Raw genomic sequence first — 15026 nt, forward strand, 5'->3', positions numbered from 1 at the left:
GCAAAGCCGGTCTACGGAGAGCCTGTTCACTCCCTATTCAGCCCCATTGTACCGAATTTGGTTGCAGTTCCACCAGAGTTCCACTGGGGGGTGATCGTGGTCCAGTGCTAAATGAATGGGAGTCTATGGAGCTAGATGCTAAATGAATGGGACTCTATGGAGCTAGATGCTAAATGAATGGGAGTCTATGGAGATGGCTAAATGAATGGGACTCTATGGAGCTAGATGCTAAATGAATGGGAGTCTATGGAGACGGCTAAATGAATGGGACTCTATGGAGCTAGATGCTAAATGAATGGGAGTCTATGGAGATGGCTAAATGAATGGGACTCTATGGAGCTAGATGCTAAATGAATGGGAGTCTATGGAGATGGCTAAATGAATGGGAGTCTATGGAGCTAGATGCTAAATGAATGGGAGTCTATGGAGCTAGATGCTAAATGAATGAGACTCTATGGAGCTAGACGGCTAAATGAATGGGAGTCTATGGAGCTAGATGCTAAATGAATGGGACTCTATGGAGCTAGACGGCTAAATGAATGGGAGTCTATGGAGCTAGATGCTAAATGAATGGGACTCTATGGAGCTAGATGCTAAATGAATGGGACTCTATGGAGCTAGATGCTAAATTAATGGGAGTCTATGGAGCTAGATGCTAAATGAATGGGAGTCTATGGAGCTAGACGGCTAAATGAATGGGAGTCTATGGAGCTAGACGGCTAAATGAATGGGAGTCTATGGAGCTAGACGGCTAAATGAATGGGAGTCTATGGAGCTAGATGCTAAATGAATGGGAGTCTATGGAGCTAGATGCTAAATGAATGGGAGTCTATGGAGCTAGACGGCTAAATGAATGGGAGTCTATGGAGCTAGACGGCTAAATGAATGGGAGTCTATGGAGCTAGGTGGCTAAATGAATGGGAGTCTATGGAGACGGCTAAATGAATGGGAGTCTATGGAGCTAGATGGCTAAATGAATGGGACTCTATGGAGCTAGATGCTAAATGAATGGGAGTCTATGGAGCTAGATGCTAAATGAATGGGAGTCTATGGAGCTAGACGGCTAAATGAATGGGAGTCTATGGAGCTAGATGCTAAATGAATGGGACTCTATGGAGCTAGACGGCTAAATGAATGGGAGTCTATGGAGCTAGATGCTAAATGAATGGGACTCTATGGAGCTAGATGCTAAATGAAAGGGACTCTATGGAGCTAGATGCTAAATGAATGGGAGTCTATGGAGCTAGATGCTAAATGAATGGGAGTCTATGGAGCTAGACGGCTAAATGAATGGGAGTCTATGGAGCTAGACGGCTAAATGAATGGGAGTCTATGGAGCTAGACGGCTAAATGAATGGGACTCTATGGAGCTAGACGGCTAAATGAATGGGAGTCTATGGAGCTAGACAGCTAAATGAATGGGAGTCTATGGAGCTAGACGGCTAAATGAATGGGAGTCTATGGAGCTAGATGCTAAATGAATGGGAGTCTATGGAGCTAGATGCTAAATGAATGGGAGTCTATGGAGCTAACGGGCTAAATGAATGGGAGTCTATGGAGCTAGACGGCTAAATGAATGGGACTCTATGGAGCTAGGACGGCTAAATGAATGGGAGTCTATGGAGCTAGACAGCTAAATGAATGGGAGTCTATGGAGCTAGACGGCTAAATGAATGGGAGTCTATGGAGCTAGATGCTAAATGAATGGGAGTCTATGGAGCTAGATGCTAAATGAATGGGAGTCTATGGAGCTAGACGGCTAAATGAATGGGAGTCTATGGAGCTAGACGGCTAAATGAATGGGAGTCTATGGAGCTAGATGCTAAATGAATGAGACTCTATGGAGCTAGACAGCTAAATGAATGGGACTCTATGGAGCTAGATGCTAAATGAATGGGAGTCTATGGAGCTAGACGGCTAAATGAATGGGAGTCTATGGAGCTAGACGGCTAAATGAATGGGAGTCTATGGAGCTAGATGCTAAATGAATGAGACTCTATGGAGCTAGACAGCTAAATGAATGGGACTCTATGGAGCTAGACGGCTAAATGAATGGGAGTCTATGGAGCTAGACAGCTAAATGAATGGGAGTCTATGGAGCTAGACGGCTAAATGAATGGGAGTCTATGGAGCTAGACGGCTAAATGAATGGGACTCTATGGAGCTAGATGCTAAATGAATGGGACTCTATGGCGCTAGACAGCTAAATGTTCTGGCTCAAAACTCATCTTTTTACATTGGCCTTCCCGGCATCTTAACTGTCTTATCCTGCTATGTTTGTAATTAAGTGTTTGTCTTTCGATGTACTTTTTAGCCTAAATCACAGATTTGTACGTGTTTTATTTTATTTTTCTTATTTTATTTTATCACCCTGTGGCTAATGCGCTATGTACAGCACTTTGGTCAGCGCGAGCTGTTTTTAAATGTGCTATAGAAATAAACTTTACTTACTTACTAAATGTGTCTCTTTCGCCCGATTGTCTTTGAGAAATCTCAGATTTGACTGGAGTTTTTGCAAGTTCAACATGGATTATAGGTCGAAAGTTGAATGAAGGAGTACTTAATGTCCTTTTGATTTCTTACAGGTTGAGTCGTTGTAGCCCACAACACGCTAGCATTCTGCTAATGAATGCTGATTGGTCAGTGAATTTCAGCTATTAACAGCTGTGTTGTATTAACAGGGAGAGACTAACCTATCAGCTGTGTTGTATTAACAGAGAGAGATTAACCTATCAGCTGTGTTGTATTAACAGGGAGAGTCTAACCTATCAGCTGTGTTGTATTAACAGAGACTAACCTATCAGCTGTGTTGTATTAACAGAGTCTAACCTATCAGCTGTGTTGTATTAACAGAGAGAGACTAACCTATCAGCTGTGTTGTATTAATAGAGTCTAACCTATCAGCTGTGTTGTATTAACAGAGACTAACCTATCAGCTGTGTTGTATTAACAGAGAGAGACTAACCTATCAGCTGTGTTGTATTAATAGAGTCTAACCTATCAGCTGTGTTGTATTAACAGAGAGAGACTAACCTATCAGCTGTGTTGTATTAACAGAGTCTAACCTATCAGCTGTGTTGTATTAACAGAGACTAACCTATCAGCTGTGTTGTATTAACAGAGTCTAACCTATCAGCTGTGTTGTATTAACAGAGACTAACCTATCAGCTGTGTTGTATTAACAGAGACTAACCTATCAGCTGTGTTGTATTAACAGAGACTAACCTATCAGCTGTGTTGTATTAACAGAGTCTAACCTATCAGCTGTGTTGTATTAACGGAGACTAACCTATCAGCTGTGTTGTATTAACAGAGTCTAACCTATCAGCTGTGTTGTATTAACAGAGACTAACCTATCAGCTGTGTTGTATTAACAGAGACTAACCTATCAGCTGTGTTGTATTAACAGAGACTAACCTATCAGCTGTGTTGTATTAACAGGGAGAGTCTAACCTATCAGCTGTGTTGTATTAACAGAGTCTAACCTATCAGCTGTGTTGTATTAACAGAGACTAACCTATCAGCTGTGTTGTATTAACAGAGACTAACCTATCAGCTGTGTTGTATTAACAGAGACTAACCTATCAGCTGTGTTGTATTAACAGAGACTAACCTATCAGCTGTGTTGTATTAACAGAGACTAACCTATCAGCTGTGTTGTATTAACAGAGAGAGTCTAACCTATCAGCTGTGTTGTATTAACAGAGAGAGTCTAACCTATCAGCTGTGTTGTATTAACAGAGAGAGACTAACCTATCAGCTGTGTTGTCGATGCCTTGAGAGAACAGAGGAAGCGACTCAGAGCTTGCTGTAAAGCAGTATCTCTGGCCGTACGATGTGTATGACGTCATTGACATTTTAAAAAGCGACTTTAAAATAATCTAACATCCAGCAGTGTGTATTTTCTTAGCCTCCCCTTTCGAATGAAACATTCAAATTACTAGACAAAAAATGATATCCTGAGAAAAGTGGATTTTGAGGGGTATAGCTCCATAGACCTCCATTCATTCTGCACTGGCCTGTGAGCGCCCCCTATATGGATCTCTGGTGGTACTGCAACCAGTTCAGAAGCCAGAAGTAACGAGAGAATTAAACTTCTTCCCTTATTAGAAATTCTTTGTGAGCAGCCAGACCCACATGACGCGTTCGTCCAATCAGCTGCCATGTGTTGCGTCACGCTCGTCAGTAAGCGGTTAGTGCACATTAACGGTGTACCGACGAACCGTGCAGCGCACACACGCTCCGAACCAGACGGTTCGGATGTTTTTTCGTGAACCGTACCACCCGTAGAGAATAGTGATACAAAATCCAAGAAATAATGAAGATGACCATACTGAGAAATTCTTCTAGAAAGAATAATACTCAACTATGTATAAGAAAAAGATTGCTTTCTTTATTGTTTAAAATAGTATACAGGTAATTGTATCAGCTCGTAGTCCCATGTATCGGCTCGTAATCCCCATGTATCGGCTCGTAGTCCCCATGTATCGGCTCGTAGTCCCATGTATCGGCTCGTAGTCCCCATGTATCGGCTCGTAGTCCCCATGTATCGGCTCGTAGTCCCATGTATCGGCTCGTAGTCCCATGTATCGGCTCGTAGTCCCCATGTATCGGCTCGTAGTCCCCATGTATCGGCTCGTAGTCCCCATGTATCGCTCGTATCCCCATGTATCGCTCGTAGTCCCATGTATCGTGTAGTCCCATGTATCGCTCGTAGTCCCCATGTATCGCTCGAATGTCCCATGTATCGGCTCGTAGTCCCATGTATCGGCTCGTAGTCCCCATGTATCGTCGTAGTCCCCATGTATCGCTCGTAGTCCCATGTATCGCTCGTGATCCCCATGTATCGGCTCGTAGTCCCCATGTATTGGCTCATAGTCCCCATGTATCGCTCGTAGTCCCCATGTATCGCTCGTAGTCCCCATGTATCGCTCGTAGTCCCCATGTATCGCTCGTAGTCCCATGTATCGCTCGTAGTCCCATGTATCGCTCGTAGTCCCCATGTATCGGCTCGTAGTCCCCATGTATCGGCTCGTAGTCCCCTAGTATCGGCTCGTAGTCCCCATGTATCGGCTCGTAGTCCCATGTATCGGCTCGTAGTCCCCATGTATCGCTCGTTAGTCCCCATGTATCGGCTCGTAGTCCCCATGTATCGCTCGTAATCCCGTATCGCTCGTAAGTCCCCATGTATCGCTCGTAGTCCCCATGTATCGCTCGTAGTCCCATGTATCGCTCGTAGTCCCATGTATCGCTCGTAGTCCCCATGTATCGCTCTAGTCCCATGTATCGGCTCGTAGTCCCCATGTATCGGCTCGTAGTCCCCATGTATCGGCTCGTAGTCCCCATGTATCGGCTCGTAGTCCCCATGTATCGGCTCGTAGTCCCCATGTATCGGCTCGTAGTCCCCATGTATCGGCTCGTAGTCCCCATGTATCGGCTCGTAGTCCCATGTATCGGCTCGTAGTCCCCATGTATCGGCTCGTAGTCCCATGTATCGGCTCGTAGTCCCATGTATCAGCTTGTAGTCCCAAGGCAGTTCAGATGGTTAAAATATTCACAGCCTGATAAAGTTAAAAACAGTCATATCTTTTGATAATCTTTTCAATGGAAAAGCACTCGTTCTTTAAAACATCTCAAAGGCCTTTTATTTAAATTTAAACTGGTATTTTTATAACCCACACGCGAAAACCACCTCTGTTTTTGTGACATTTTGGTCACTTTCTTCGACATTTGTGTCACTTTATTCTGACATTTGTCACTTTTTATAACATTTGTGTCAATTTATTCTGACATTTGTTACTTTTTATAACATTTGTGTCACTTTTTTCGACATTTGTCACTTTTTATAACATTTTTGTCACTTTTTTGACATTTGTGTCACTTTATTCTGACATTTTGGTCACTTTTTATAACATTTGTGTCACTTTTTTCGACATTTGTCACTTTTTATAACATTTGTGTCACTTTTTTCGACATTTGTCACTTTTTATAACATTTTTGTCACTTTTTTGACATTTGTGTCACTTTATTCTGACATTTTGGTCCCTTTGACATTTGTGTCACTTTTTATAACATTTGTGTCACTTTTTATAACATTTGTGTCACTTTTTGTCACTTTAACATTTGCCACTTTTTTCAACATTTTTCACTTTTTATAACATTTGTGTCACTTTTTTCGTCATTTTTGTCACTTTAACATTTTTGTCTTTCTTTTATCAATAGTTTTGTCTTCAAATGTTATAAAATTGACTAAAACACCCAAATTTAATGAAAGCAGTGAACTGATTATTTATTTAACTTGTGAAGAGCGCTGTAGGGAACCATCCACGTTACTTTTTTGGGACAATTTCAAAAGAAACCCAAATTTCTGATACAGAAACTTTTTTTAAAAAATGGGTCAAATGAGACCCACGGGGACACTAGGAGGGCTAAATGACTCCAGTAACAGCGGTGAGGTCGTGGTCGGTCCCCAGTTTGGCGTTCAGTAGCATCGGTGCACCGTGTTTCCGTGTTAAACGTGAACGGCGCTCTGCTCGGCCGCGTGGTGTTTCTGCTGATGGATCCTCAGGTTCTGCTTCCCGGCGAACCTCTTCCCGCAGTGCTCGCAGGCGAACGGGCGCTCCCCCGTGTGGACGCTCTGGTGCGTCTTCAGGTGTCCCGACTGCGTGAAGCGCTTCCCGCACTGGGCGCAGCTGTACGGGCGCTCGCCCGTGTGGACGCGCACGCGTCTCCAGGCTCCGGGAAGACGTGAAGCACTTCCCGCAGTAGCTGCACGAGAAGCGCCGGTCGCCGCAGAACCTGTACGCGCCGAGACCGAGCGCCAAGGGGAAACCCGGAACGCTCATTTCCGAGACTTTGTCCAGCAGCGCGGTCCGGTGAGGGGCGGGCGCCGCGCTCGGCAGGCCCTGATTGGTCCACGAGGAGGAGCACAGATCCGGCTCTGCGTTGTAGCGGAGGGAGCTGGTCAGAGACGCGCCGCGCTTCGGCTCGCACGTCCCAGCGGGCAGCGGGGCTTCGCAGTCCGACGCCGAGGCCAAGTCGAACACGGCGTCCGAAGAGCGGCTGTCGGCGTGCCCCGCGGCGCCCGGGGACCCCGGTGCACTGTGGGGTTCTTGGCGCTCCGGCGGCCCGTCGCTGCTCTGATCCCACAGCCTCAGGACGGCCGCCGAGGCCGCGGTCAGCATCCCCGAGGGGCCTTCCTCGCCGTCGTCTGGATCTGGCAGCCGCAGCGCCGTTCCTTCAGAAACACACAAACGCACTTTTTTTTAACATTTGTGTCACTTTTTTTTGACATTTTTGTCACTTTTTTTTAACATTTGTATCACTTTTTTGACATTTGTGTCACTTTTTTGGGACATTTTTGTCACTTTTTTGACATTTGTGTCACTTTTTTGACATTTGTGTCACTTTTTTGACATTTGTATCACTTTTTTTTGACATTTGTATCACTTTTTTGACATTTGTGTCACTTTTTTGACATTTGTGTCACTTTTTTGACATTTGTATCACTTTTGTTTGACATTTGTGTCACTTTTTTTGACATTTTGTCACTTGTTTTGACATTTCTGTCACTTTTTTGACATTTGTATCATTTTTTTGACATTTGTGTCACTTTTTTTTACATTTGTATCACTTTTTTAACATTTGTATCACTTTTTTGACATTTGTGTCACTTTTTTGACATTTTTGTCACTTTTTTTGACATTTGTATCACTTTTTTAAACATTTGTATCACTTTTTTGACATTTGTGTCACTGTTTTTTGACATTTTTGTCACTTTTTTGACATTTGTATCACTTTTTTAACATTTGTATCACTTTTTTTACATTTGTATCACTTTTTTAAACATTTTTATCACTTTTAACATTTGTGTCACTTTTTTTGACATTTGTGTCACTTTGTGTCACTTTTTTTGACATTTGTGTCACTTTTTTTGACATTTATGTCACTTTTTTTTTAAAGATTTGTCACTTTTTTTCAGACTGATCTCATGAATTGCCGTATGTATGACACGCCAATTTGTATTTCGTTTTTGCGTGTTATCAACCCGCATAATCGTATTTTTGCGTGTATAGCAACGCAAATCGGCCGCCATTGGCCTATATTGCGAGTCCATTTCCGCCGTAGCGAGTGGTATAAAGGAACGAGGGATTAGGAGGTAGGTTGTGGTGGATGGGTAAAACACAGGACTTTCACCTGGGAGAGCCGGGTTCGCGCCACACGTGTGGCGATTTTTCGGCCGTTTTTTGCCGTTTTTTGTTTTTAATAAGCCTTACCCAATGTTTCTTTCCTAAACCCAACCATTTGTTGTTGTCGTAAGCGTGTTTTAGTCGTTATTTTCCGTGTTTTTGTCACTGTTTTGTTGCTAAAGCCTTTCCCTGTGTTCTTTTCCTAAACTCAACCATTTTTTTTGTCTTGACAGGCGTGTGACGTTGTTCTCGCGATAGTACGTCGCGTTCTCGCGATAACGCGCAACGTGGCGAGGCCACGTGGTGGGTCTGTTTACATCAGCTGTATCCAGCGTGTATCATACCAGTCATACCAGTCATGATGCCATGTTGCTTTTTTTTGACATTTTTGTCACTTTTTTTTTCTAATTTGTCACTTTTTTGACATTTGTCACTTTTTTGACATTTATTTTGACATTTGTGTCATTTATTTGACATTTGTGTCACTTTTTTTGACATTTGTCACTTTTTTGACATTTGTGTCACTTTTTTGACATTTATTTTGACATTTGTATCACTTTTTTGACATTTGTCACTTTTTTTGACATTTGTGTCACTTTTTTGACATTTGTGCCACTTTTTTGACATTTATTTTGACATTTGTGTCACTTTTTTGACATTTGTGTCACTTTTTTTGACATTTGTGTCACTTTTTTGACATTTATTTTGACATTTGTGTCACTTTTTTGACATTTGTGTCACTTTTTTTGACATTTGTGTCACTTTTTTGACATTTGTGTCACTTTTTTGACATTTATTTTAACATTTGTATCACTTTTTTTTACATTTGTCACTTTTTTTGACATTTGTGTCACTTTTTTGACATAAGTAACTTTTTTTCCGACATTTGTGTCACTTTGACATTTTTGTCACATTTTCTGAACATTTTGACACTTTTTCTGACATTTTTGTCACTTTTTTTGACATTTGTCATTTTTTTGACATTTGTGTCACTTTTTTGATGTTTGTCAGACATGTTAACAGTTTTTTCTTCAAATGCTATAAAATTGAATAAGAACACCCAAATTCAATGAAAGTAGTGAACTGATTATTTATTTAACTTGTGAAGAGCGTTGTAGTGAACAGCTCCGTTCCTTCAGAAACACACAAACGCAGATCAACGCAGAGTTTAAACCAGCAGCAGAACAACTAAGGCTGCTCGGTTATGGAAACAAATATAATCCCGAATATTTCGGTCAATATTGAAATCACGATAATTTAACACGATTACTCGTTGACTTCTGGAAAGATGTTGCAATTATTGAACTTAAAAAACATTGGAAAAAGTTCAATAAATCCACAGTAAAATCACACACAACTGTGAAATTTGTCTTAATACTTTTCCTATTTCAACTTTATTTTTTCATTCAGAACACGAGACAAAATAAGAGTTTTCTTGCAAAACGTAATGAGCTAAATAATTGATTTTCTCGATTATTCTGTTTTTGTGATCATTGGGAGCAGAAATCATAATCACGATTACATTTCTATTAATTGCACAGCCCTACTGGACCCTATGTTCTTATGTTTCTGTGTCTAAGTGACTGATGGGAACAACAATCTTTGACATCGGTCCAGTATTAAGCGAGATCTCTGCAGTCTGTAGCGATGAAACAAGCTACAATCTAAGTTAATAGGACGATTGTCCAGCTTGTATTTACCTTCACAAAAGTGCTCGTCTGGCCGCTGACAGACTCAGATTAATATTCTAAGTGTCTGACAACGTTATGGAAAGGATTTCCAAGGAGGTCGACCTTTCTGTTACAGAGTACGATCCTTTTTGTAAATGTGGAAAAAGTTAAATCAACAGTTAAAAAACAACTGTGAAATTTGCCTCAATACTTTTCCTATTTAAACTTTATTTATTTATTTTATTCAGCACACGAGAGAAAATAAGAGTTTACTTGCAAAACGTAATGAGCTAAATAATTGTTTTTCTCGATTATTCTGTTTTTGTGATCACGGTGAGCAGAAATCACGATAAAATTTCGATTAATTGCAGAGCCCTAAGAACAACTGGACTTCCAGGAGGGAACCTTACTATTGTAGAATACACACAAGTTTAAAAAGTCGCCTCAAACCTGCTTTCATCTTCACAAATTTTTCGATCATCTGTGATTTTATTTTCTAGCCTGATGTTTGACCGCTGCTACAGTGAGTGTGGCAGTGAATTGCGCGTTAGCCCCCGGGATAAATATGGTAACAATCGGTGTGTTTTTCCTCTCTTACCGTCGTGGGTGAGAAGCAGCTCGTCTGTGGCGTAGCTGGCGTTCGCCTCTTCTTTTACGGGTTCCTCCTTTATCAAAACGACCTCTGGATCACTGGGCTCCTCTGCAGCTCCTGGCGAAGGATCCTGAGGAGTAGAAAACCATAAACACACCTGACATTTAACTTTCTACATCAGAACTACGACAAAAGAGCGTTGGAAAAAAGTGACAAATGTTGGAAAAAGCTACAAAAACGCAGGAAAAAAAAAAAGACAAAAAACTTCCTTTTTTTTTTTTTAAACGCTGAAAAAGGTAACCCAAAAAAAACCGGAAAAGTGACAAAAAAGAACAACATAAAAAACATTGCCAACGGTGACAAAAATGTGACAAAAAAATTGTGACAAAAAAAAAAGTGACAAAAAAAAAGTGACAAAAAAATTGGAAAAAAAACATCGGAAAAAGTGACAAAAACCTGTTAAAAAATTGACAAAAACATAATTTAAAAAAACACCAAAACAGTGACAAAAAAATGGAAAAAGTGACTTTTTTTTATATACAACACAACAGCGGCCACCAGTAGTGTAGAAAATAACAAAATGTTGAAATTACTCCCCAGAAAAAACCAAAGTTGCACGGTCTACGGGAAGACCGTGAAAAAGGTGACCCCCCCCCCCAAAAAAAAAATTCAGAAAAAGTGACAAAAAAAACAACATAAAAAACATCGCCAACGGTGACAAAAACGTGTTCAAAAAAGTGACCAAAAAAAACTGGAGAAAAAAAAAGGAAAAAGCGACAAAAAACTTTGACAAAAACATAATTAAAAAAAAAGGCAAAAAAGTGACAAAAGAAATGTAAAAAAGTGACAAAAACATAAAAAAAACACCAAAAAAGTGACAAAAAATATAAAAAGTGACAAAGAAATGTAAAAAAAGTGACAAAAAAATGTCAAAAGTGACAAAAACATTTAAAAAAACACCAAAAAAGTGACAAAAAAATGGAAAAAAAGTGACAAACATAAAAAAAACACCAAAAAAGTTACAAAAAATGGAAAAAAAGTGACAAAAACATAAAAGAAAAACACCAAAAAAGTGACGACAACACAGGGCTTAACTTCCTCTGGGAGACTTATGGTTACAGACGCAGTCGGTCACAGCACAATTAACTATTTATTTTTAACCAAAATGTCACTCGCAGTGTGACAACCGCCCCAAAAAGCAGCACACTTTAACAAAGGCAGCCGAGGTGATGCATTTAGGGCCAAATTATCTCTGTACACATTGCTCTGGAACTATTTTGAGCGTCTCTATAAAGAAAGCTAAGTTTAATCTGAACATGTTGATATGAAATGCACGAGGGATCAGTTATATGCAAATACCCTTAAAGGGAGAATTCAAGAAGATATCTTAAAATGCCCTCAGGGCCTCAGAGGGCTGAGGGCCTCAGTGGCTGTCTCAATTCGATTTTGAGCCGCGCCGAAAACGCGTGCCTGCTAGAAATAGGACCGGCGCCTATTTTTCACACGACACGCAAGGGTAAATCAGGCAAAATAGAATAGGAAAAGATGTTTATATGTCATTTTGACACAAATGCATATTAATAAATGACATTTTGATGTTTGAAAGTCTCTAGGTTTTAACATAAATGCAGAACAAGTTTTTTTTTTTAAATTGTATTTCAATTGGATTCTGATAAAACAATAACATGGACTTTAATATCTCAGGAAAGGGAATTGAAATATGAAAAAAATTGTGCATATATGTTGAAATATGTGCAAACAAAATGTACAAAACACAAAAATATTGTGGAAAAAGCCAGGAACTTTGGTTAAGTAAAAGGAACAATTTTTAAGTTTTTACTTTTCTGTGACGTCACATGCTCTCAATTATGTGTCTCAGTGCAATTTCTGAATTATCTAGGTAAGGTCTTCAATTCGGCATGTATAGTCTGTGGCGTAGCTGGCAAAATAAAGTTGAAGAACACGCTATTATTTCATTTTATCAATGGGAAACATCCATGGGTACAGACAAGGCTAGCAGCAGCAGCAGCAGCAGCAGCAGCAGCAGCAGCGTCAGACACGTTTCTGGTGGGTAAAGACGTAGAAAACGCCACGCTCACGCCACGCAGGCAGCGTGCAGGAGGCCTAAATGTTGGGGAAACCCTTTGGATGTCCTCTCACCTGGTTGGCTGACGACGTCGGCTCTGTCGTAGCCTCCAACGCTGGGACCCTCCCGCTGCTTTTGACATTTCCTTTTTGCGGTTTGGCCCCCGCTGCAGCTGGTAACTCATGCTCTGGGTGAATAAACATAAAAGACAAGTTACCTATCGGGTCACCATGTGGGTTAAAGGAGACCGCCGAGGGTCTCTGCAGGGGTTCTCATTGGGTTTCAGTGATCTCAGTGGGAGGCTGACTGCAGCAATGCCAGGTAAGTAGTAAGCTCGATTAAAGAAATTCTTAGTCGACTAACACTCATTCAATTGCATCGACTAATTGATTAATTGATTTAATAGTCAGATCTGTAAATCTGAGTTTCTCCGCAAAGAGTCGTGCTAAAAGCACCACTTTAATTCTTGTGTTTACCAGAGATGTGCTTGTACGTTTCTTGGAAATAAGTTATTCAGCATGAAAACAAGCATCAAACATGACTAATGGACTAAAGAGATCTAAGTTGACTAAGACCAAAACGACCGATTAGTCGACTAATCGACTAAGAGGGAGCAGCCCTAATAATTACTGTGTATAATTAATGTCTAGTTAACTTATTGGAGTATAATTTCTTTGTTTAAAAAAAAAAGAAAAAGAGAAAAAGCCAGGAACTTGGTTAAGTAAAGGAATCATTTTTAAGTTTTTACTTTTCTGTGACGTCACATGCTCTCAATTATGTGTCTCAGTGCAATTTCTCAATTATCTAGGTAAGGTCTTCAATTCGGCATGTATAGGAGGGGTGGGGGGGTTTATATAAATAAATGGAAAGTTTGAGTTAAATCTCTCTTCTCACTTGCTGTAAACTCTGTTGAACGTTAACTGCTGACTGTCTGTATTTATCCTGTGATAAAGAGACAGTGGGAGGATGGACAGTTGAAAAAGTTGACATTGAGTGCTATTTTGAGTTTTTATATCAATGCCGAATTATTAAACGATAGCCTGTCTGAGGCCTGTCTGAGACAAAAAACGTATCGGAACACACTCACCATTGCAAATCGGTAAGGAAACTTTAAAATGTCCAGTTTTCCTATGGAGTTTGGTGCGTAGCGCGCGCGCTCTCTATAGACCATTTCAAAGTTGTAAACATAGACATTCTAAACGGCCCAGGCTGATTTACCTGTTGGCAGTGTGAATGACATCAACTGACAGGAAGGCTGTTGCCTAGCAATAGAATTCCATTGAAAAGGTCTAAGTGTTACATATCCTTCCGCCATCACCGGTGTCATAGATAGGCAAATGACGGGACAGAATCCCCCGCCGCCATGCCCCCCAAAAACTCACCGACAGTAAAATCCATAAACCCCTCGCTGGCTGCCTCGAGCATCGCGAGGTCCCCCCCCCTGTGTCCCCCCCGGGCGAGCACGTTCTCGACCAGCTCCAGCTTCCTCCGCAGCGCCTCTTTCTCCCGGTGACTGCGCGTGATCTCGAGCCGTAGCACGGCGTAGCCGTCGTCCACCAGCTCGCAGATCTCCGCCACGGCCGCTCGGCTCAGAGCCTCCATGATGGACGACAGCTGCGAGTGAAACGCCTTGTAGCTCGTCATCTTGACGTGAAAACGAAAAGAAACAAGCCGCCAAAAAAACAACAACAACCGTGAATTAAATTAACATTAGAAAAACACACTGCGCACCCAGGGGGAGGCGAGAGAACAGCGCAAGCTGAGCGCCGGGAGGTCCGTGTTTTTTAACCGAGCAGTGAGTGCCGTGCTGGGGGGAAACGGATGGATGAACGCTGCGGTTGTTATTGTTTGTTGTTAGTCGGGTTTCTCCTATATGTCAATGGGTTTCTCCGGTTTCTCTTCCTCAGCGTACCGCTGAACAACCTCCGTAATGCCACTTTCAAAATAAAAGCTCAAGCAACAGAACGTTGATAAAAAGTGACCAATGTTTAGTTGGAAAAACTACAAAAACGCAGGAAAAAAATCAGCAATCAATTTTCTTTTAAATGCTGAAAAAAGTGACCAAAAGAAATCATCAAAAAACATCGCCAAAGGTGACAAAACTAAACAATTAACTTGTTAAAAAAAATTGGAAAAAAGTGAGAAAAAAATATTACTGTATGTACTGTATATATGTATATATGTATGTATATAAATGTGTGTGTGTGTGTGTGTGTGTGTGTTTTAAATGCTGTTTTCCCCAAAACCCTGACACTGAAACGCTGTGGTGGTTTTCCTCAAAAAATGAAGCCTCTTAACTCATATCTCCGATTTTTTTATTTTAATAAAAAGCAACCCTCGTTGTATTTATTCATAGATATAGTATTTATTTACGGCTACATTTCTAGTTGAAGTAATTTCCTATTGCACTCGAACGCAGCACGGACTCGGTCTCTACGGCAACGCCTGACAACAGAGAGGAAGATGGTTTACAGTAAGTTTTAAAAACA

The 15026-nt window shown here is 41.0% G+C and overlaps 2 protein-coding genes across 2 annotated transcripts in view; one reads left to right on the forward strand and one right to left on the reverse strand.

Moving 5' to 3' along the window:
- Positions 1 to 6386: 6386 nt before the first annotated feature.
- si:dkey-7l6.3 (zinc finger protein 784) lies at positions 6387 to 14207 on the reverse strand. Its single transcript, XM_039814910.1, is given in 5 exon segments — positions 6387 to 6725; positions 6727 to 7237; positions 10458 to 10581; positions 12612 to 12724; positions 13920 to 14207. Coding segments are annotated over 5 exon segments (1224 nt in total). The 5' UTR covers positions 14182 to 14207; the 3' UTR covers positions 6387 to 6511.
- Positions 14208 to 14447: 240 nt separating this feature from the next.
- dnaaf11 (dynein axonemal assembly factor 11) overlaps positions 14448 to 15026 on the forward strand; it is a 64926-nt gene continuing 64347 nt past the window's right edge. The window contains exons 1-2 of the mRNA XM_039816106.1: positions 14448 to 14630; positions 14957 to 15010. Coding sequence (XP_039672040.1) covers positions 14522 to 14630; positions 14957 to 15010 — 163 coding nt within the window. The 5' untranslated portion in view covers positions 14448 to 14521. The remainder of the gene's footprint in view (positions 14631 to 14956; positions 15011 to 15026) is intronic.

This window comes from Perca fluviatilis, chromosome 11 (assembly GCF_010015445.1).
Source record: "Perca fluviatilis chromosome 11, GENO_Pfluv_1.0, whole genome shotgun sequence".
Taxonomy (NCBI): domain Eukaryota; kingdom Metazoa; phylum Chordata; class Actinopteri; order Perciformes; family Percidae; genus Perca; species Perca fluviatilis.